Consider the following 23665-nt stretch of genomic DNA (forward strand, 5'->3'; position numbering starts at 1 on the left):
AATATAAATAATTCATTTCTTAATAAAAAGTAGGGTAATTGCACTTTCCTTCAATTTTTTTAGTTATGGAATAATTGTAATGTCCATCTGAATTTCAAAACTAAACAATTTCAAAGCCATACCTACTAATCTTAATAAGTACATATAATCTACTAAATCTGGTGTCATTAGGATTTATATCAAATTTAAATAAAAATCGATTTTTTGGGGGGGAAAAATACATGACTAAAATTATGGCATCCCAAAGACTGAATTTTTAGTTGCCAATCCTAGTTAGCAAGCTCAGAAAGTTCATTCTCCTTTTCATAATAATAAAATGGTAAACTTCATAACTCTTAACGCTAGTTCCATCCTGGCCAGGCAACAATAACTGAGGATTGAGGAGAATACCTATAGTTAAGAAGGAAATTCTTCAATCTTGTGTATAAAATATAATTTGATAGTTATAAATTACAATAAGAAAAGTGGATTCGAATTCTAAACGTCGATGCCTATTGAGCAATAAATCTCTTTATTATGGACATTCTTGTTGGACAATATAAGGACATTATTATCAAGGGTTTCTTTTTCTACTTCTTCCTTTAAGTTGCGCTTGGATACTTGAATTTGAATTTGGATTTGAAATGCCTTAATTTCAAATCCATAAATATTTAAATATGTCACATGGATTTCTAAAATTCAATGGGATTAAAAATTATTTCAAATTCAAGGATTTTAAGGTGAATTGTCAAATCCAAATCTTTGACTCTTTGTAAACTATTCAAACAATGTATTTGGATTTTAATCACCCAAATCCAAATCCAAATTCATGTGCCTAAATCCTACCATCCAAACACACCACTACGATCTATAGGTCCAATCTAATCTGCTAGTATTTATCCATTGCTTGGTCCAGGCTTATTCATCAATTTTTAGGGTAATTTCTATTACACACAATGTGTAACACACACACAAACACAACACACTCTGTATGTAACATTGTAACAACCATTGCCCTTTCTTTTAATTCTCGGGCTATGGGCAATGGTCCACATGAACCAAGCTAATCCCTCCTTTTTTTTCGATAGTGGTAATGGAAAGTGAATCACTTTCTTCATAGTAAAAAAAAAAAAATCCTTCTTTTGACATTACTTTTCAGTTTTCATTACCTATTTCTAATTTTTACTATAATCTTGCCACCATGCATTTCTTAGAACAGAAAACTATAAATAAATAAATAATTCATATTTACATAACCCTCAAGTCAAACACACATTTTCTCTACCAAATAGGCTCTAATTATATTTATCCAAAAAAAAAATTATGCAAGGTACTAATAGCTTTCCCAAAAAGGAAAAATCTGGGAGTTCTGTGGTTTGTACTTTGTACCTCACATAGCAAAATGAATGAGATTCTTTTTAATAATACTTGTTAAATACATTATTCCCTCCTCCCCTCAAAAGAGAATATAACAACTTGTAGATTGTTCTGAAGAAATACATTGAAAATTTTCAAAGTGATACAGCTTAACCAAGCTGAATCACTCGGTTGGTTCCTTAATTGGCTTCCCTCTCTCTCTTAGCTTGGCTGTCTCTTCTTTCATAGCTTCCTTCCTTTTTCTGCTGGCTAGAACTTTTGCCTGGACACCACTCACATTGGGGTCTTTCTTCTCCTCCGGAGGTGGCGGCAGAGCCCTTCTGGCTGCTGCATTTGCACTCTGATCACCAACATTCAAGCTCAACATTGCACCAGCTAAACCCAAGGTCACAGTCCTACAACATGAACGTATCACATATATGTTACATGTATATTATATATATCTCCTAATTAAAGAGCTACATTTATGTGGTATATTGCCTTATATGATTCCATATTTCTTTCTAATATAAAATTTTGGTTGATTTAAGCTACATTGCCTTTATTTATTTGTAAAACTAGTTTCAATTCATTGTTGCTTTCTCTTTTTCATTTCATAAGCAATTAAGATTATAATTCATGGATTTAACTAATATCAAACACCATGCATTTTAATATGGCAAACTATTTTTTGTCAATGTTTAATTCTTGAATTTTGTAAACTCGCCACCAAATAAGTTCCGACCTTGAAAAAAAAAAAGACTACGCACATAGTCATATGTACATTTTAACATATATACATACACATGTACAGTAAAAAGCAAATTTAGTAGAATGAACACCACATACCTTCTATGGACAAGTTTATCATGTAGGTCATCATTGCAACCTTGATGGCAAGCCCAGACTCTTTGGAACCCTAGAGATGGAGAATGAGTCTTCCTTTCTAGTCTGGTTGAGATGGGCGTTGGAGGACATGGTACTGGGGATATTGAATGGCCCATGACTCACCTCTCTGAGTTAAATTCAAAACCAGAAGGCACTTTCTTTTCAAGTCAATTGTGCTGATGTGGGAAAAATTCTAGGAAGTAGATAGTGTTTGGAGCTTAAGATGTTAATGAGAATGGAAGTCCATTGGCTGGTAGCAGATAAGGTTCCAAACTTGTGGACCCTTTCATATCTTTTTAGTCCCTCTTTATTTGTATGATCATTAACCAACCAACCAAATTGACTGCATCATATTGTTTCAAAATGTTTTTTTTATTTTCGAGTATTTAACTATTTCTTTGAATATCTGTAGACTTCCCGTCCCACACACACACTGGGTTAATATATAAATGAATCTCTTAAAGGTAGCTCTAAAATGTTGACAAAAGCTTTTAAACCCATGATCTCAATATTTCAACATGTTTACTGCTATATGTATTGGTCTTTGGCTCTAGCGGAAGCAATAGAGTTAATCACGTAAAAAAATAAAGTATTTTGGTTATTCTGCAGCCTTGCCATTTGAAAAAGGAATTATTTTTATTACCACAGATAAAATAATTAAGTGTTGTTCTTTTCCGTACAGTTCTGTAATTTGCAAAGTTGACTGTGTACAGGAAACAATACTACAAACACGACACAATTTATAACAAATTTCAAAACTATTCACAAAACATATTCTTATTAGTTCGTTACTTTTACATTAAACCACCCTTAATTAGTTGATAGTAACATTCATTGTTATGAATACCGTTTCGAACCCTGTTTCGTTTTGTCCAGCAGAACGAAATATTTCGGTATCGGATAATTTCAGTGTACCATTTTAGGATGTTTCGGATTCCAAAAAAATAATATATATATATATATATATAATTTCATATCCTATTACTTTTTATACTAAAAAAAACATAAAAGTTATATTTTCATACATTTATAAAATTTGTTATTTTAAGATTAATCTAATTAATTCATTTAAAATATTATTATTTTAATTAAAATACTAATTAATTTTTTTAATGCAAAGGCAAATTTGAAGTAAGCCTGGACAGTGGCTTCATAATTTGACTAAAGCACACCGCCCAAGCCAACTCTATTTACAACTTTTTATATTATTATAATTTTTCTCACCCACCATATTTCACTTTCTTCCTATTTTTAATTTGTTCTCTCTCATCCACACACGTCTACTGTATCTAACTCCTTGATATTTACACTACTCACTTTTGAATTCTATCCCATCTTTTATGAGATCTACACGTTAAAACTGACACTCTATCTCACCTTTTCATGACTTTCATCTTTCTTTTTATTTTTTAACTCTCACACGCAACTTATCTCAGTTTTCCTCTCAAGTCTTTTCTCTCTTCTGTATTCTCCTCTCTCTCTCTCTCTCTCTAATGGATATCCAGATTTGTTAAGCATGACTGCATGAGCCACAACATTCCTCTAGTTTTGATACTGTTATTCCTCTACAACTCATCTTATGAAGCAAAAGACTACAGTGTATTTGTGGAAAGGAACGATGGGATCGATTTTGGTCTGTTATGAAGATCCAAGACTCCCAAGTTCAACTTTCTGTGCAACAAATTCATACCGACCGAATTTTTTATTTCGGACGAAATTAACCGAAACAGCCCGGAACTGCCGAAACACACCGGAACAGGCCGAAATCTTACCTGAGGTGGAATAGAGGGGCTTGCCGTTCCAGTTTGTTTGCCGGTACGAAATTTTCCGGCCATTCCGGCCGGAACGGAACGATATCCATAACAATTTAAACCAACCCTAATTAGTTGATAGTAACTTTCACATTAAACTATTATTAACTTTCACATTACACTTTCTTTTTTTTTTGGTAAACACATTAAACTATTATTGACATCACTTTTATCATTAACAACGTTTCTAGAATGTTATTATCTACTGCTTTCACTTTGCATCGTTACTTAACATAAATCATACAACAAGGTAGCATTAACATTGTCTCTACAAATATTACCCTCTACTGCTTTTACTTTGCACCATTACTTTACATAAGCGTTTTCGGGAAACACTCTTCGTTTTCTTTTTGCTGAATACTGCTTTGCTTTGCTTCAATCATCTCCATAATCATTCACATTTCGCACAACAAAATTCTGCTATAGGCCTAATTAAAACGCGCTGAAAATAAAAGAACGAAGGGCCTCACCAAAGCAGGCAATTCAAAGATTGAAAATAAACAGGCCTCACCGATTACCAATTAACAAACACTAAACTTTAGTTAATACTGAGAAATGTTGTCAGAAATTAAGCAACAAATAGCAAATATGTCTTAGAAACTAATTTGAAAAGAAACTCTCATTTTACATGTGCCCTTATTTCGTTCAAATTGGATAGATATTATTACTATTTGATAAAAAAAACTTATTTTTCATGCACAATTTTAAATCACAAAATTTAAAATTTTAACATTTGGTCCTTCCAAAAAAATATAACATTTGGTTACTTAACAGCATTTTATCTTCTTAAAATTTTGCAAGAATAAAGAACATAAAAACATTCAATCCAAAAGTTAGATTTTCAAATTTTATGCCCAATATAAAGATATTCGTCGAGTTTGAAAGGTTTTTTTCCCAGGTTTTTTTCCCAACTAGTTTAAGGAGAAACTTTGTTCCTAACCAATTATTTGCAAAGGCATCTCTATAGCACTCAATTCATGGGAAAAGAGAAGAAACTAGGATCAACAACGCAGGAAATTCATAATATGAAAGATAAGCAGTATTAAATAGTATGACAAAGTCAAAACTTTGATATAATTGATGCAAAACTAACATTCATATCTAGTTAAACATCTAGATGATGAAAGACAACCTGCAAAAATGACAAATTTAACAAAAAGAAAAACACAGCTAGGTTCTCAGTTTCGTTGACAAAAAAACAAAATGTATCATGGATAATCAACAAATATAAAGCACTGAATCCAACACTACTTTCACTCATCATCCTCATCATCATCGTCAGCTACGGAGTTAAAAGCATTCAATCTCTCAATCAATTTGGCCTTCCTTTCCTCGTACGAGAGCTTCTTCAAGTTGAACCTGTTAAGGAACACATAGGAATTGTCAAAACTTATCTCTGATTAAGACACCACACAAAAATAATAAGAAAACATTTTTCCTGGTATTGATCAAGATGGGGCTTAACAAAACATATTCAATTAAAATAGCAAATATTTAAGGGTATTCATTTGAGATTGATCAGAAGAGTACAATAAACTTGTTACATAATATATGAATATAAACACAGTAACACAACAAAAACATCACAAATAAATTAACAATGATCCTCACCTCTTGTGTTCCTTTGGAGGCTGTTTCTCAGACTTCTTAGGTGTGGGATTTGCACGGATGGCAGCATGAACCTTCTTGTACATCTCTTCAATGCTATCAGCCTCAACTCCCTTCTTGATGTATTCACTGAAGTGAGATTGGTATTTCTCAGGTTCATCTTCCATCAAAGTCTGGAACAAATTTAACATAACAATAAAAATTTAAATCATATTACAATATATTATAAGAAAGGCAATGAACAAAACAATTGAACAAGCTATGAGAGATCACAAAATCTGAATTCATACCCTCATATATCCAGCAACATGGCCCCCAAAGATGTATTTGCGGTGAACTTCAGCATCAAGATGCTTACCATCACCCTTTCCAAAACCAGCAAACCTCTTCTCACTGTGGGGGATATCCAGACCACCATCAAGAGCACCCTGTAATCATTTAGGATTAACAGGATCATGCAACAATTAATAAGTCATAACCAGATCATGCAACAATTAATAAGTCATTATGACATATAGTGAACAAAGGAGGTTACAAAAATACAAAGCTCTGATTTAGAGATATACCTTGAGGGCACCAAAAACACGGTTTCCAGTTGTTGTCTTGATAAGACCAACATCTAGGAGAGCACGGAAAGGCCTCCTGGTGTCTGCGGGCTCAACTGAGTAATCCTCCCCAGTAGCCTAAAGGAAAACAAATATGGACACATATTCACATAAAGGCTTTCGGAACAAAGCAGTGAAAAGGATAACACTTAATATGTAAGACAGGAGCAGAAAATGATACGCATATGTGAAAGTACCTCCACATTGCCTTCGTATTCAACATCCATCTCAAGTGTTTTCAAGACACGGCGAGCCAAGAGGAGTCCAGTACAGTAAGCTGAATGCATTACCACAGTTACAACTCAAATTAACACACGCAAGAAAAGTTGAAAAGAAAAAAGAAAGAGCTTTCAAAGAGCCATGACTGAATTACCAGCAGCATAGTTTGTAAGGCCAACTTCAAGTCCATATCGTGGCAGCTCATGGGAATAAGCTGCAGCAAGAACCAAATCACCAGCAATGCTAGCAGAGATGATTTGTGCAGTTATATCTTTGTTGGTCTAATACCAAGGTTAAGGTTCAAACCATAAACAACAGATACAAACATAATCCCGAGATACAATACAAGAAAACCCCTTTCAAATGTAACTCAACAAGAAAATACATATTAGCCAGTATTATAAACATACCAATGCTAAGAATATACAACAGATAAAGACTACATAATCCCATAACATTAAAGATAAAATACAGAAAACCCCCTATCAAATGTAACTCAAAAAGAAAAACACATCAACCAGTATTACCAACAATCAAATACTAATAACCAACAAACCCTAGTATAAATGCTCTAAACATTGACAAAAATCGCAAACCAATTAATTTATACATACCAACTGTTATGATAATGGGTGTGTTTCAACAATGAATTCACCATAGAATAAGTGACCCATAATTGCAATTATTATTATTTTTAATTCAGGTCTTATAAAAAGAAGACAACTAAAATAACACAAGCTTCAACAAAATGTAAACCAAACAATAATCAACAAATCAAGAAAAAAAAAATAGACATATCAATAAAATTATAAATATTTAACTATTTAAAAGGATACAAAACGAACAACAAAACGATACTTCGGGGTGTTGTACTTGTTCTTGTCCTGGTTAATCAACCGAGTCCTGGCACGGTAGTCGGTCTTACCCTCTGTAAAACATTTAAAGACTCATACTTTCAGATTGAAACATTACACAGTACCCCAAAAGAAAATGAACTCTGAATCATCAAACCCAATACAATACAATAAATTACAATACCTCTTCTTCTCTTGAACTTAACCTGAAACCTCTTGAAGTAGGCCTTCGTTTTCTGAGCTTTCACAAAAGCCTAAAATGAACAAACAAAATTTCAAAAACACCCATTTAGAAATAATCCCATATTCCGAGAAAGCAAGCAAAACCCATATCAGAAAACAGCAGATCATATTGTAGAGCCTAAGATTCCCGACCATTTTCCCAGCAACCAAACAAAACCCATATCATAAATTGTACTATCAAACTAACCCCAACATTCATAGAATGAAAAGAAAAACCAAAGACAACATGGAACTAAACCCTTTTACAAAACCCATATCAGAAAAACAGGGGATTCGATCATAGAGTGTAAGATTCTAGAACATTTTCCCAGCTACCAAACAAAACCTATATCACAATTTGTACTAACAAACCAACATAACATGAACAAACATATAAACTATATGAATGATAACCCTTTTACAGTTTGAGAAACTCACCATTGCTGGATCTGAGACTCAGAGGAAGAGAACGAGTGACAGAGCGAGAGAGAGAGATAAACGGCTCTGCGTTTGTGAGAGACTGAGTGTTATAAAAGAGCGAGAAATATAAACCCTAGAAAGAGTTTATATGAACGGATGAGATTAATTTGGATGGAACTAACGGTGGAGATTTGTTTCGCGCTAGGGTTTTGTGGTTTTAATGGACGCGGTGGCATTTTGGTCATTTTGAAGAGTGGAGTGGAAGGGGTTTTGTGATTTGCTGTGGTCGAGCTCACGTGACTTTGAGGAAATTAATACTATTTTTTTATTTAATTAAAACAATTTCAGAAATTAAAGATATATTTTAATCATATTACTAATTTTGAATAATATGATAAATAGTAAAAATTAAAGAAAAAAAATTTGAAGTAATGACAAATAAACATCATACAATTCCAATTTTTCACAAAATTAAATACTATAGTAAAATTATAAACAAATCAAAAAATTATTTCAATTACAAAATTTATAAACAATTTCAAGAAGTTTAAATTTAAATAATTACATAATATTATAATTTGTATTCCAGTAAAATTTTGTCTTAAAAGATGATTCGTGTAACTTGAAATAATTTTTGTTTTTCTCATTATAATATTTGGTTATAACTTATAATAAAATAAATGATATTTGGAAATTAATAAAGTCATGATCATAGTCATCACGACTATGGTAGCAATGGTAGCAAGGTTAGAATTAGAATTGCATCAATTAGATGTCAAGACGGCATTCCTTAGCGATGAATAAGGAGAATAAAATCTATATAGAAGGTACAATTCATATGATTAAAGGACACTAAGAACTTTGTAGTTTAACTATCATTTCATGGTGTTCATAATAATAGAGATGTTCAAGGTTCAAATAAATCAAAAATCTCTCCTTAACTATTGAATTGAATATATATTGAAAACAAATAAAACAATTAAGTTATTGTTGGATCTAAGACACAAGTCTAACGACCTTCGTCCTCCTTAAGAAGATTAATCCATTCGTAAGATCCAAGTTAAATATCAAAGACATTAGCTTGGTGACTTTCATACTAGGAGTAAGAATCCATATTGAAAACAAATTTAATTTAATATACTTTAATAAACAAATTGAAGATTAATTCATTCTTAACATATTAAACATGAAGAAGTAAGAAGATTTGAGCACGCTTGTCTACAAGGTGAAAACCTAAGCAGAAATTATGCATCCTCATGATGAAAATTAACAATTGCCCTTTGTGTCCTAGTTTGGTTTTGTTGTTTTCATCACCCATATCTTAGTTTTCATCATCCAAAACTCAAAAAAAGTGGGGTCTATTGAGATATAGTGTGTTTGGACAAATTCTTGAGTTCAATTCTTATAACTCAAAACTCAAAAATATGAGTTTGAGTTATAAAAATTGAAAATACATGTTAGGGCACTTGCAGCAGTGGAGCTAAATAGCTATATAGTTATTTTAACTCCACCAAACACACACAAAAACTCATACAGCAGTGGAGCTATACCTATTTTTTTTCGCTCCATTGCTACAGTGCACATCTATAGATAGATGTGCACTGTAGCTGAAATCTAAAAAAATATATATATATTTTATTAAATTTCTCTCTCCTCTTTCATTTAAAAAATATTTTCTCTTTCTTTCTTTTTCTCTTTCCAGCTTCTCTTCTTTCTTCCTTTTTCCTTCTCATTTTTTTTCTCTCCCTCATCTACTCTCTACTTCGCCAAAACCATTGAGTCTCACAACTCTAAAGTTGATCAGATCAGGAAACGTACTCCTCACGCTTCTCTCTGGTTCACTAAAGAAATATTGACCGTACGATCAAAGTTCAAAAAACAAAGTGCGATAATGATGATCATAATGAAAGTGCAGTTTGATCGATCGTACCGAAGAGGAGGAAACCGAAGCCACAGATGGAGACAAGGCCGTTGGAAGAGATGATTTTTTCAAAATTGGACTCATCGGCGAGTTCTTCACTCGGTTTCGATAAAGGAGCTTGGGGGCGATGATCGGAGGACATGGTGGTCGGAGATCGAGATCGTCGCCGGAGATCGATTCGGAGAGGAAAGTGAGGTAGAGGAGTGAGGCTGAGTTTCATGGTATCTGAGTTTCGTGGGTCAGTGGTGGTGTGGCTGTGTTGGTGATTTGTGTGGTGGTTTTTGGCTAATTTGGATTTTTGGCAGTGGTTGTTCTTGGCTTGCTAGTTGTTTTTGGGTGGTTGTTCTTGGTTGGTCGTGGTGGTGGATCGGTTTGTGGTGTTTTTATTGTAGTGAGATGGACTATTTTATTGTAGTAAATATATTATTTTATTGTAATGTTTATATTATTTTATTGTGTTAAAAACTAAAATAGATCTACTGCTGCAGCATATGTGTAGGTAAAATAGATAAAGTAACTTTTGGTGGAGCTAAATAGCTAATTTTTTAGCTTTACTGCTGTGAATGCTTTAAGTGTTTTCAAGTTATGAGAATTGAGTTTCAATGGCAAAATTGTAATTATTTAGCAATTGTAGGGCCTGTGGCAGTGAGTGGTCACGTCAGACCCATTGGGAGTTTAAGACCGTTGGCTTTACTCTATTTGCTTTGTTTCATTTGCTTTTCTTTTTAGGGTGCATTTGTTTCAGTGTAAAATATTTTCCGAGTGTAAAATATTTTCAGGTGAAAATATTTTCGGGAAAAGAAAATATTTTCAAATGTTTAGCTACATTATGAAAATTATTTTAGAAAATATTTTCAAGTGTTTGGTTGCATTCTGAAAATGTTATTTTCCTACTAGTTTCTCACATTTTCTCAACCATTTTCTCAGCTTCCAAAGAAATTTCATAATAGAAAATTTCAATAATAAACTTAAAAGAAACAAAAATCAAAACAAAACATTCATTGAAAAAAATTCGGTGAAACGGAGAGAGAGTGATCAACAATTGAGGGAAAGGGAGAGGTAGATCGAGAAAGAGAGAGATCGGGTATGGGAGGGTCAAGGGTGCAATCTCGCTGGTGCTGGGGGTGCGATCTCGCCAGTGCTGGGGTGCGACGAGACCAGTGCGATCTGGGGTTGGGTGCAGTGGTGCGATCTGGGGTTGTGGTGTGATTTGGGGTTGGATGCGATGGTGCAATTTGGGGTTGTGGTGTGCGCGATCTCGCCGACTCTACTCTCTCTTCTTGCTCTTGGTTTGGTTCTCTCTTTTTTTTTTTTTTTTTTTTTTTTTTTTTTTTTTTTTTTTTTTTTTTTTTCTGGAAATGGTTTGAAGGTAAGCTTAGAGATGGATTTTGGACCATGGGGCGGCACGATCTGGGCTGGCCGGAGCTTGGCTGAGGTGAGCTTGGCTGAGGTGAGCTTGGATATGGGTTTTGGATCGTGTGAGGAGTGTGCTCGAGCTCTTTCTCTTCAGGTGTGATTTCCGAAAATTGTTTGAAGGTAAAATCAAAGCATAAATGATTTTACGCTCATAGTGGCTTATTTTCCGGTCAAAGCGTAAATGATTTTCCGTTGACTGTATTTTCCATAGCTACCAAACACACACAAGAGTGTAAAATAATTTTCTGAAAGTGTTTTCAGGTGAAACAAACGCACCACAACACTCTTCACTCTCAAAGCATTACACACCCACATCTCACTTTACTCTTCCACCTTCTATCTTCCTCCTCTCACTTTTCTTCCCCTAAAAAATCCGGTGCATCCGAAGTTGTGAAGCTGTCCTTCCGAAGACACGAGCTGACTGTAGAAGGACACGATCTGTCACCGACGGTCTATTCTGCCAATTTTGCCATTTTGGGTCTGTTCTTCACTTTCTCCCACTCTCTTTTTCATGTCCATTGTTGTATTTATTGAGATGTTGCTCAATGATTTTTTTTTTTTTTTTCTGTTAAAAATAATTTTTCAAGACTTTGTTGAGTATCGAAATGTATGACCGTGCTGGGTTTGTAGTTTGTGTGCTCTGTCTAAATCTTATTTCCTACTATCTGCTTTACAATACTGGGAAAGATTTGACAATGTAAGGTTGTTTTTTTTTTTTTTTTTTTTATATATATATATATATTTTTTGTGTGTGTGTGTAGCTGCTAGCAAAAGAAGTAACATGGTGCTTGAGCTAGATGAAGCAAAACCAATATATACAAGACTGCAAAGAGCAGATAGGATAGGATTGTAGGAAGTTTTCATTGAGGGAGATTCCATAAGCTTGATCCATTACGGGCCATCTTATAGAAGATGTTGAAATGGATATGCCGATTTAACAATAAGAATGATTGCGTTAATTTAAAGAATTAAACAAGAGCCAATTTCCTATGGAAGTTCAGGACTGGCGTAAAATGAAAAAAAAAAAAAAAAAAAAAAAAAAAAAAAAAAAAAAAAAAAAAAAAAGAAAGAAAGAAAAAGAGAGAGAAGGAAGAGACCAAACAAGTTTAGGGACCAAACAAATTTTAATTCTTATGGACCGTTCTGAGTTCTGACGTAGTACAGTAAATGGATCCCACTATTTTGTGCAAAATTTTGAGTTATAGGAATCAAGATATGAAACCAAATAAGTTTTATTTTGAGTGAGTGAAAAAAATAGAGTTAGAAAAATGAGTAATGAGAATTGAGTTTGAGTTATGAGATTTGAGTTATGGATGATGCTAAATCCAAATAGGCCTAAGTTAGTGTTTGGTGCTTGAGACATTTTTTTTACGCCCTTCTTACCCCATAAAAACAAAGAGATACAGATGTCTTTGAATTAATAATCATCTTTCAACTAACTTGGTATCACATGTCCCTTGGGAACGATAAATGGGAATACATAAACATTTGCATGTTGTCCATTGACAATATTTTTCAACTAGATCATAGGCTTCGACTCACACTCCATGGACAAAACTTGTAGAATAATCCTAAGATTTTCGGTGTATCGAATTCTCGCAAGTGTTTGCATAACTCGAGCCAACATTCTCACTCCTACTTCATCCACCACTAATCGCGTGGATGCTTACCTCTAATGTTAAGTACTCCTTAAGGCACATAAAGCATGAGGTTATGCTTTGAATTTAATGATCTATAATACATTTAAATCTTTTTTTTTTTTTTTGCAAGAAATATAAATGACAAGACACCAAGAAGCAAGTATGTGTTTCTCTAATGGAATTATAGTTTTTTGGTTAAGAAAGAAATAGATTTGTGTTGCTAAGTATATAATGGAAGTTGAGTACATGGTCCTAGCACGATAGTAAGTGTGCGTTTGACTCCAGCTTAATAAATCAGCTTATTTTACTACTCAGCTTATTTTTGCTACTATTTATGGGCCCCATTGCACTTTTTAATACTATTCATGGGTCCTACGGTACTATTTCAGCTAACTTTTACCTTTATCTACAATATTTTTAGCAAAAAGTTTTTAGTTTCAACAAAATAAGCAGATCTTAAACAAACCTAAGTACATAACTTACATTGATGCAATAAGTATGGCTTATATCATAGCACTTTATAAAATAATTTGATTTAAGGTAGACCCATAAAACCAATCAAATGCGTAACTTAAGAGTAAGTCCACGTTATTATTAAATAAAAGGCTAATGCTAATAGTTTTAGGGTGCAATCACATTGATATATCTCTATGTCATCTATGGTGGAAATGACTGAATCAAAATGTCAAAATTGTTACCTTGATCGATATTGTGACTAATTCTATTACCAATGAGACTTGTAAACACTTGGGTGACTACTGGACGATTATGGCATGGTCAGAAGGATCCAAGGACAATTAGACAAACTCATCTATGCAACTTCTAACTTAGCTTTCGTTTGGGAAGTGTGTTTTGCGTGTTTTCCAGCAGAAATGTTTTTAAGTGTGGGTCCCGTGCACTATTTACATGACCCACAAGTACGGAGTTCAGCAACTTTTTCTTTAAAACTAGGTCCTACGGTACCATTCACACATTTAAAAATTACTTTTGCTACAATTTTTTCAGTTTTCAGTAATAAGCGATATCCAAACGGACCCTTAGAGACAATTGATCGATAAAGGTAAAAGAACACTAACGAGGGAGGAATGTCAAAGTTTACATGCCTCGTGATGAAATTGAGACTATTGAGTGATATCAATACTTAATTGGTGTAAAGACATAGATAAGAGCATCCACAGTAGTGGAGCAAAAAATATAGCTATTTGACATCGACAAAAGTCACTTTATCTATTTTACCTCTTTACACCCCACAACAATGGAGCTATATTTTTAGCTATTTGATTAAAATAATACAAATAACTCATTCAAATAATAATAAAAACATCCAAGAAAAAAAACACACACACACACCAACACGCACCAACATCCACCACCACCAGTCCATAGCAGGAAAGAAAAAACCACCAACCCAAATCCTTAATCTTTTTCCTTAACCCAGACCAAACAAAATCACCAATCACAAATAAAATCAAAAATCAACACAATACACATCGGCGGAACAAATCGGCAATTGGGCTTGGGGTGGGTCGGCGGAACAGATCGGCGAGCTGAGGGATGACAGTGATTTTCGCGTTCTCCATACAAGTGAGTCCACCGGAAGCGTGACTCACTTTCTTGTCGAAAACAAGGCCTTTCACAAGCTCAGTGTTGTCCACGGTATCGTCGAGTTTCTTTATGATCTTGATATCTCGGAGATCGACAATATCGAGTTTCGCTAGATCGACTACGAAGAGAATGGAATCAACGACGAGCAGAGTTGGCCGACGAGCTGAAGGATGAGGGAGCTGATCGGCGAGCTAGAGAGGAAAAAAAAATTGAGGAAGAAAGAAGAAAAGTCGGAGAGAGAGAGAGAGAGAGAGAGAGAGAGAGAGAGAGAGAGAATAGAAAATGCTTGTTTAATGAGAGAAGAGAGAGAAGTGTAATATTTTTTTTTTTTAGCTTCAAGCTACAGCATGCAGCCAAAAATAGTTGCGTGCTGTAGCTCTAAAGCTAAAATTTTTAGCTATACCTTCACTGTTGTAGAGCCATTTTTGTATTTTGGTAAAACTAAAATAGCCATATAGCTATTTAACTTCACTGTTGTGAGTGCTCTAAGATTGTTAAGAAAAACCTTCATGAATGGGCCTTGGCCTTGGCCGAATTACACTTTTTTTTTTCTTTTCTTTTCTTTCCTTTTCTTTTTTTGGATAAGTAATACAACTTGGTATTATATGGTTTTTGTATTCTCTTCGTATCCTTTTTTTTTTTTTTTTTGATAATTTGAAAGTACTTGACAAAATTAAAAGTGCAAGTTAACACAAGGACTGGCATGTATGACTAAAGTCGCTGGCTTGGGTATGGGCTTGGACTTATATTTCTAACCTTGGAACCAACTTTGGAGTATTAACTTGTTAAATAGCTAAACCATTTATCCAGATTAAAAAAAAAAAAAAAACCCATTTATACATTCGTAGTATAATATCGTTCATTGGTTTTTTGAAATAAACGACAGAACCTTTATTAATAAAAGTAAAGAAAGTGATATAAGACGAATGATGCAATCAAAAAGTGATAAAATTTTGTGCAGGACAAGTCAAAGTCACTATTTGACACCAATTAGTGTGTCATAAAAAAAACGAGAGTTAGTATATGATTTTAGGACAAATCTATCATTGGAATATTTTTTTTTTTTTTTTCATGCTTGTAAAATTTCCAGAAGATCAATAATTATGTCATTAATTAAATATTTAAAATTTTGTAATCTAAATTTATGCATAAAAAATAAGTTTATAGATCGAATAGTAAATAATATCTAATTAGCACAAAAATTGACATGCTTGCTATTAAGAACATAAAAAACATGCAATTCATTATTTAAATTTTCATATTATATAACCAAGTTAATTTGTAAATGGGAGTTGTAGCATTAGCTACAACCAAGTTTGTAGCTAAAATTTGTTCATGATCTTATATAGCACTAATAATTAATGTTGACTATAGCAAATCACTTATATTATAGTGTTACCAAGTGAGAGATGTAAGTGTACATTTTATATATCTCTCGTCACAAAATGAGCAACCACAAACTTTTTATTTTTAATATGGGTTTCTAAGTTTTCAGGGTTATTTGAGCGGCTACTTTTTTCTATAACAAATTTCAATTTTTTGCTTTAATTTGTGTTTTAGATATCTCTATGTCATAGAATTTATCCTATAGAAATTACAAAATAGAAACTTGAATTTTATAGTTTCTAATTGTTGGTGATTTGCTTTGTTTACTTCAATTTATAGAGGGATGAAGACAAACATAGGGAGTTTTGAGGGGAGTATTAAGGACGTAGAGGAGATGCTTGAGTTTTACAGAGAGAAAGACCTTAATTCCATGATTGAAGTTGTCAATATAAATTTTGTTAACAAAACCTTCAAATGGATGGAGAAAATATGTAGTTTGATGCAACTGATTAGTGAAAACAATACAACTAAAAGAAATCAAAGAATCCATTATAAGAAGCTGAGGAAGTATTTTCTTAAAGATTGATTTGAAAGTTTATGTTATGAATTCTTAAATTAGAACGGAATGTTATCTTACCCAAACAAGATATTGAAATGAAATTGTAAATGATGTCCAATATGGTTGTTCAGTTCAATATTTGTACATTTTGAGTAGAAAATAGTTTTTAAAAATGAAATTATTAGTACAATCTTGCGTATGCCTTCTATACTATTATTTGTATGGCACTATGTAATGTTTCAGGCTTTGTTATATGTTTTTCTTACAAGGTATGCCTAGGTCCCTATGATGCTGTATTGATTAAAGGTTGGGAAGATTAGGTTAAGAAGCATGATTTAAAAAATGATCACACTAAGTTACCATAGAAACAAGTTGCTTATTTTCTCTATGCCTATTACATTTATAAGTAAAATTATCTCTACTTTAATGCAAACACTTATACTTTAATTTTGAGTTATATATTAATTATACCATGTTATTGATTTTTTTAATAATGATTTGCATGCAGAGTATTATTTTTATTTTGTGCATGTGTTATGATATTTATGAGTAATGCTACAAACTGTTGATATGGCTTTAATATTTTTCCAAATAATTATTGATAAGCATAAATGTAATATTAGTGGTAGACCTATATTAGAACTAGTAAGAATTTGCCATATCAATATTTTGTAGAGATATTTTAAATTAGTTTGTATCTATAGTATTACTTGATATTTATTATCTACAAACTATTACTTTACTTTTTTAATCTATCAGTTTGAAAATTAAATTGAGGAAAAATATAGTTTGGAGTACAAATAGAAGTGATTTAAAGATTTATTTTGTTGGGTTTAACAATATTAGACTAATTGGGACAATAGATGATGCATGAGTTGAATGGTTGGTAAGACACGCTCATGTGTAAAAAAAATTGTTTGGATTAATTTTTTTTTAGAAAATAAATAGTCTAGGTTTTTTTGGGTGATCTTTTACTCTCTAATATTATTGATAGTTTATTATTATTATTATTATTGTTGTTGTTGTTGTTATTATTATAAACTATATATGTTTTAGGAAATTACTAATTTTGTATTTTTTATATCAATATTGTTGAATATTGAAAAGAAAATGATGAAATGATTATTCTAAAAAATATATTTTGATAATTTGACTTTGAAATATTGGAGGCTATATAATTATATTCTAATATATATAATGTTTATGTTTGTAATTATATTGATATCTGTAGGGGCAAAGGCCCAAGATCATACAATGGGCCTTGGGTCCCGTATGAGAAATTCGACCACGTCTGAGGAGAAGACGTGGGTGCCAAAAGGGATCCCGACTCAATTCTTGTGGGCTTGAAGATGTTTAAAAGGCGGTCCGAGAAGAAATGTCTCCTCGGACGTACCAAATATGGCTCAAACATGCACTCTGCCTGCTAGAAGGACCCACCCCAACGAGCATTAGTAGCAAGGATGAGTCCCACAAGCCCGTAAGAAGAAAGAAAGTGTAGGATGCCAAGAGTGAGGCTGCAGCTGCCACATTAAATGCATGACAGCTACTTTTCTGATCGCATTAATGTGGAGAGGACTTGTGAACAGTGTTGTCTTGGCTACCACAACTCACAGAAAGATGGGGGGGATGTCCGATGGGACAGACACTCAAGTGAAGGTCCAAATGATCAACAAGTGTAAGGCCCTGATGACTTCAAAAAGGCTATATAAGAAAGGGGAGTCCCCATGAAGAAGTGGATGGAGAAAAAAGGAACTTAGAACAGAAGAACGGTGCAAGAACCATAGCCTATGAGCAGGGACCGGTATACATTCTCCACGTCTCCTCGGACTGAATATCTAACGGACGTGAAGGGGATTTTCTTACTTTCAATTGTTGCATGACCCAATTTTAGCTAGAATACACTTCGCTCTGGCTCCTTGGGCCAGAACCCCATACCTGTTGGGCCTGGGCCCTGAATTGTGACCCTACAATTGGGGGAAATTAATTACCATTCTTTCGTTCATACTTGGTTGTATTGCTTAAGCAATGAGTAATGGTTTGTCCTTAGAAATCTAGTAACATAGTCGAGGTTCATTCATAATGAAGGTAAAACAGAAGCGGTAAAGCAAAATTCAAAAAGAAATTATATCATTCATTAAGTTCCAAGATTTGTCATCTTACAAGCATTAACAAAAGCTAAGGAAATGAAAGACAGAACAAAACAACTACAAGAAAAGCCGTACACTAATGTCCTAAGCTTTATCTTGGGCTGAGCTCTTAGCAGGGACCTTTGTCTCGGGGTGATCACCTCCTGCCGTGGGCTTGGGTCTAGCCTCCTTGGCTTGCGCAACAACTTCCCTTATAGTGAGGTCATCCTCAGGCGACTTGTCCTTAGCTGGTGGCTGTACCTCCTTGCTCCTCCCTTTTTCTTCAGGTATGAGGGAATCTGGAGCAGTGCTCGGAGTAGAAGAGGGCTCTTTAGGAGGAACCGAACCTGGAATCTCGTGAATATCTTCAGGGAAGAAGATATTCTCAATCTTCCTAAGGTTGGAGTCCGCAGGAACTGCTGCCCGGTCCAAGGCTACCCCCCCAGGACATGGTGATGTAGTCCCTGCAGATCGCAGCCACCTCCTCGGTCAGCCTGGCCTCAGTATCCGCCATTCCGCGCTCATAGGAGGTTGCCACCGCAGCCTCAGCTACCTCCCTGGCCAAGCGAGCCACCTCTTTTGTCTGTAGCAGCTGTGCCTTGAGGTCCGAGACTATTTGCTTCTCGGTCGCAAGGTTTATTTCTGATAGATGAAGCTGCTAGCGCACGTCCTCGGCCTGCTTCGTGTAGTCTTAAGGCCTGCCTCAGCATTGTCTTGGGCCTTAAATGCCTCTTTTATCTCCTTGCTCAGGCGCTCTTTTTCCAGCCTAAGAGCACCCTCAGCCTTCTCTGCGGCAAGACAGGACTGAACCTCAGTGTTTAGATCTTCTCGAGATTTCTTCGCTCATTCCTCAGCCACGAAGATTTGTTAGGTGACCTGCACAAGAGTAACGGAAGAATCATTAACAGGAAAACGACAAATAGACAAGCATGGAATAAAGGAACTGAACAAGGAAGAATCTTCGTTTTACCATGGCCAGATCCCTCTTCAACGACATGAAGAGATCCGGTTGCCGGGTAGCTCGGATCCCCTCCATGTCACGAGGCAGAAAGAGGGGCTGCTGTAGGGCCTCAGCGAGATAAGACGCCTGCCCTTATTGGGACTCCCAAAGAGTTGTGTCCCACGAAATAGGGGCGCCTTCCAACTCCAAGCGGGGGGACCAGGTGCGCTGCTCCCTCCTAATAGCCGCCTCCTCTCGGCTATCAACGGACCTTGTCCTCTTGTCCTTGGGCTCTTTGCCCTTTTTATGTTGTTTGGCCTTTTCAGGGCCGACCTCACCTTCTTCCAACTCTTCCACTGGCCTCTTCCGCCTCAAATTGGGAAGGGGTTGTAGCGCAGGGTCAGTGGAAAGAGGAAGAGGAGGGGGAAGCTTACCTGGAACCTACTCCTTGGGGGCATCCTTGGAAGACTGCCCCTTGTTCCTATTGGACAAGAGCCCCCTCAGATCGAACCTACGCTTCAAGCCCATATCTTCCTCCTCAACTTCTTGGCTCGAGTCGATCCGAGCAATTACCAAACCAGGGGAGTGAGTCGCCGAGAAGCGGTCAAGATTTGAGCCGGAATCTGAGAGCTCTACAGGCCTAGTTGACACCTCGCCCTCCTTGGTGAAATGGAATTGGTCGATTTCAGCCTCGAGAGATGAATGCGAGGAGTCAACTCCCTCTTCTAGGACGGCTATCTCTTGGAGAATGCGCTGAATGGGCAGTTGTACTGGTGGTAGGTCTCTCCAAGCAAGGAACCCTGGTTTGGAGATGTCGATACGGGCTAATCGGGGACTTCCGGCCCTTATTACTTGACCCACGTCCACAAAAGCGCGAGAAAGGGGCTCGTAGTCCAAGATAAGGGGGGCGGCACACAGTTGCCCGTCCTTGCTCACAAAGATCTCGGATCTTAAAAGATAGTTGAGGGCTTGGACATCGACCAAACTTATCCTCGGAGTTGTTTGTTCTTTGTCTGCAAAATACCCAAAGGGAGGGTTATGTCAGTTCAAGAAGGCAAATAATCAGAACCAAAACTGAAATAAGTGAAAGGAAAGTTCAAAACTAAGATCCGCGCCGGGGGATCTGGCCCTATAGTGCCCCACCTGGTGTTCCCACCCTAATTGGGCAGTGAAGACCGTTGTGCCATGCTCTGGAGACAATCAAATGGTCGTCCTTCAAGCCTTTGTTGGACTTGGGAAGGCAGGATATCAGCCTCACCTCGTCGGACTTGGATTTCAGGTAATACGACTCATTAAGGCAATGACACTCGTACAAGTGAACTACATCGTGCCATGAGAGGCCGAGGTTCATTTATTCGTTTAGAGCGTCTACGCACCCTAGGATCCGGAACATGTTAGCGGCACATTGGTGGGGGGCCAGCCTATGACCGCACAAATAATCCCTAGTTATCCTCCCCATGAGGATCGTCATTCCTCCTTCTATGAAAGCGATCATAGGAATGGCGACCTGTCCCGTCCCTTTCTTGGTTAAGATCTGGTCCGAGGAGCAGTATTTTAGACCCACTCTCAGTGGGACACGGTATTTGGCCCTGAAACCTTCCATATCGACCGGAGAATTTACTATTTTCTGGAACTTACCCATCTTACTAACCCTAGGTGGTACGAAGAAGGTTCACTAAGAGAAGGAAGCTGAGAAGAACAACAGAGAAGAAAAACTAAGGAATACCGGGAAATGAACACTTACGGGAGCGAAGATCCTAAACCTCTTGAGCTTTCGAAGTACTCGCTAGAAATCCTCACGGAAGTGGCTATGGACTTTTGAATCTTTTGCAGGAGGAAGTACTGGAATGCTCTGGGGCGTTTGAGTGCTTTTTCTAAAAAGAGGAAGTAATTCCCCTCAGAAGCCTTATATAGCAAGGAGAAACTGAACCGGATTACTCTTGCCCAAAGAATTGGGGAAATATCAACCGTTGATTAGGCGCCCCACCGTTGGATACGGGGGACATAAAATCGCCTAGCGCAATTAATAGCGCCTCGTGGGTTACGAAACGCCAGTAGCAATAATGAGGCACGTGAGGCTGTACTTCCACACGCGTGAGTTGAGAAATTATAATAAGTTATCCCATAAGTATCAAAATCCCACATTTTCTCCTCGAATAAGAGGGAAAACCCGAAATTTTGAGGGGCTATTGTAGGGGCAAAGACTCAAGATCATACAATGGGCCTTGGGTCCCACATGGGAAATTCGACCACGTCCGAGGAGAAGACGTGGGTGCGAAAAGGGCTCCCGGCCTAATTCTTGTGGGCCTAAAGATGTTTAAAAGGCAGTTCGAGAAGAAATGTCTCCTCGGACGTACCAAATATGGCTCAAACATGCACTCTACCTGCTAGAAGGACCCACCCTAACGAGCATTAGTAACAAGGATGAGTCCCACAAGCTCGTAAGAAGGAAGAAAGCGTAGGATGCCAAGGGTGAGGCTACAACTGCCACATTAAATGCAAGACAGCTACTTTTCTGGCCGCATTAATGTGGAGAGGACTTGTGAATAGTGTTGCCTTGGCTACCACAACTCACAGAAAGATTGGGGGGGGGGGGATGTCCGATGGGACAGACACTCAAGTGAAGGTTCAGATGATCAACAAGTGTAAGGCCCTGATGACTTCAAGAAGGCTATATAAGAAAGGGGAGTCCCCATGAAGAAGTGGACGGAGAAAAAAGGAACTTAGAATAGAAGAACGGTGCAAGAACCATAGCCTATGAGCAGAGACCGGTATACATTCTCCACGTCTCCTCGGATTGAATATCTAACGGACTGAAAGGGATTTTCTTACTTTCAATTGTTGCATGACCCAAGTTTAGCTAGAATACACTTCGTTTAGGCTTAGTTTTATAGCCCATTGTCTATAAATTCATTGTTTCGGGCTCCTTGGGCCAGAACCCCATACCTGTTAGGCTTGGGCCCTGAATTGTGACCCTACAATATCCCTTTCTGAATTATAAAAAGAAAAAAAAAATCCGATCCTTTATGAGTGGTGTTTCTTGCAATTATATATATTTTTTGTTCTAATTCAAAAAATTAAATCTTTATACTATTTTTGTTTTCAGTTGTAATGAATAACGGATATTTAAAAAGTTTTTACAATATTGAAATAATTAAACAAATATTCTATTGACAATATAGTAGGCTTATAAAAAAGATTCTACAATATTAGAAAAAAAAAATATTTTGTTAGCTATTGAGAAAAGCGAAGGTTATTGACTAGAAAATGGTGGGAGGATAGAAAATGATGAGAGGATGGAAAAGTAAGAGAATAAAAAAAAATTTTAATTTTCCTCATTTTTATTTGATTGGTAGTGGAAAAATGAAGGAATGAAAAATGTGAGTTTGTATAAATTTATGCATATATCCTTGTTAAAAAATTATGTCCAATTAAAACCAAAAAAGTGATAAACAACCAAAAAAAAAAAAAATTCAATCAAGTAAATTTATTAAAAAGCAAAAATCATGTCCATAAAAAAAAAATCACATCTAAACAAAAAAAAAAAAAAAACACATAAAAGAAAGGCAAAAAAAAAAGAATACCGGACAAGCTGCTCGGTAAATCAGAAGAAAAGGAAAAAATAGAGGGGGAGGGGGGGGTGGGGTGGGAGGCAACGCCTGCCCAGTAAATCAAAAGTAAAATGAAAAAAAAATAAAGAGGCAGGCAAACGTAGGAAGAAAAGGAAAAAGACAAAAAGTGCAAAGAAAAGCAATGTGGTGAAGGTGAAATTGTATATGGAAATTTTTGTCCAAAATTAATGTCCAATTTTTCCCTTCAGTTTTCTCTTCATTATGGACAGAAAATTTTTTGGTGGGCTTGGAGAGAAAATACTTGGATCCTACCATTTATTTTCCTTCCTTTCCATCTAACCAAATACACTCTAAAAAAGTTTTCATTTCCATTTTCTCTCCAAAGTTTTCCATCCATCCTATTTTACTTCCAAACAAATACACCCTAAGTCACTGATGGGATGCATATGCACATCTATAAATAAGGGAGCTGAAAATGTGACCTATATAATTGGCATCCATGAATACTAATTTATTATGTTTCATTTCCATTTATCTATAAAAATCTAGCATAAAATCATAAGATTCCAAAAATTAAGAGATTGTACTGTCGAAGGGG

The 23665-nt window shown here is 35.8% G+C and overlaps 2 protein-coding genes across 2 annotated transcripts; both read right to left on the reverse strand.

Annotated features, from left to right (window-relative positions):
- Positions 1 to 1316: 1316 nt before the first annotated feature.
- LOC115964163 lies at positions 1317 to 2428 on the reverse strand. Its single transcript, XM_031083510.1, has 2 exons — positions 2185 to 2428; positions 1317 to 1751 (listed from the first exon to the last, which is right to left on the reverse strand). Exons 1-2 carry the CDS (start codon positions 2337 to 2339, stop codon positions 1520 to 1522), a joined length of 387 nt encoding a protein of 128 aa, XP_030939370.1. The 5' UTR covers positions 2340 to 2428; the 3' UTR covers positions 1317 to 1519.
- A 2607-nt stretch (positions 2429 to 5035) lies between these two features.
- LOC115965355 (60S ribosomal protein L5-like) lies at positions 5036 to 8081 on the reverse strand. The gene is made up of 9 exons (XM_031084556.1): positions 7981 to 8081; positions 7505 to 7574; positions 7303 to 7394; positions 6621 to 6747; positions 6445 to 6524; positions 6209 to 6325; positions 5933 to 6070; positions 5646 to 5815; positions 5036 to 5393 (listed from the first exon to the last, which is right to left on the reverse strand). The coding sequence occupies exons 1-9, from the start codon at positions 7981 to 7983 to the stop codon at positions 5288 to 5290; spliced, it is 903 nt and encodes a 300-aa protein (XP_030940416.1). The 5' UTR covers positions 7984 to 8081; the 3' UTR covers positions 5036 to 5287.
- Between the last annotated feature and the right edge of the window lie 15584 nt (positions 8082 to 23665).

Source organism: Quercus lobata, chromosome 10 (genome assembly GCF_001633185.2).
Source record: "Quercus lobata isolate SW786 chromosome 10, ValleyOak3.0 Primary Assembly, whole genome shotgun sequence".
Taxonomy (NCBI): Eukaryota; Viridiplantae; Streptophyta; class Magnoliopsida; order Fagales; family Fagaceae; genus Quercus; species Quercus lobata.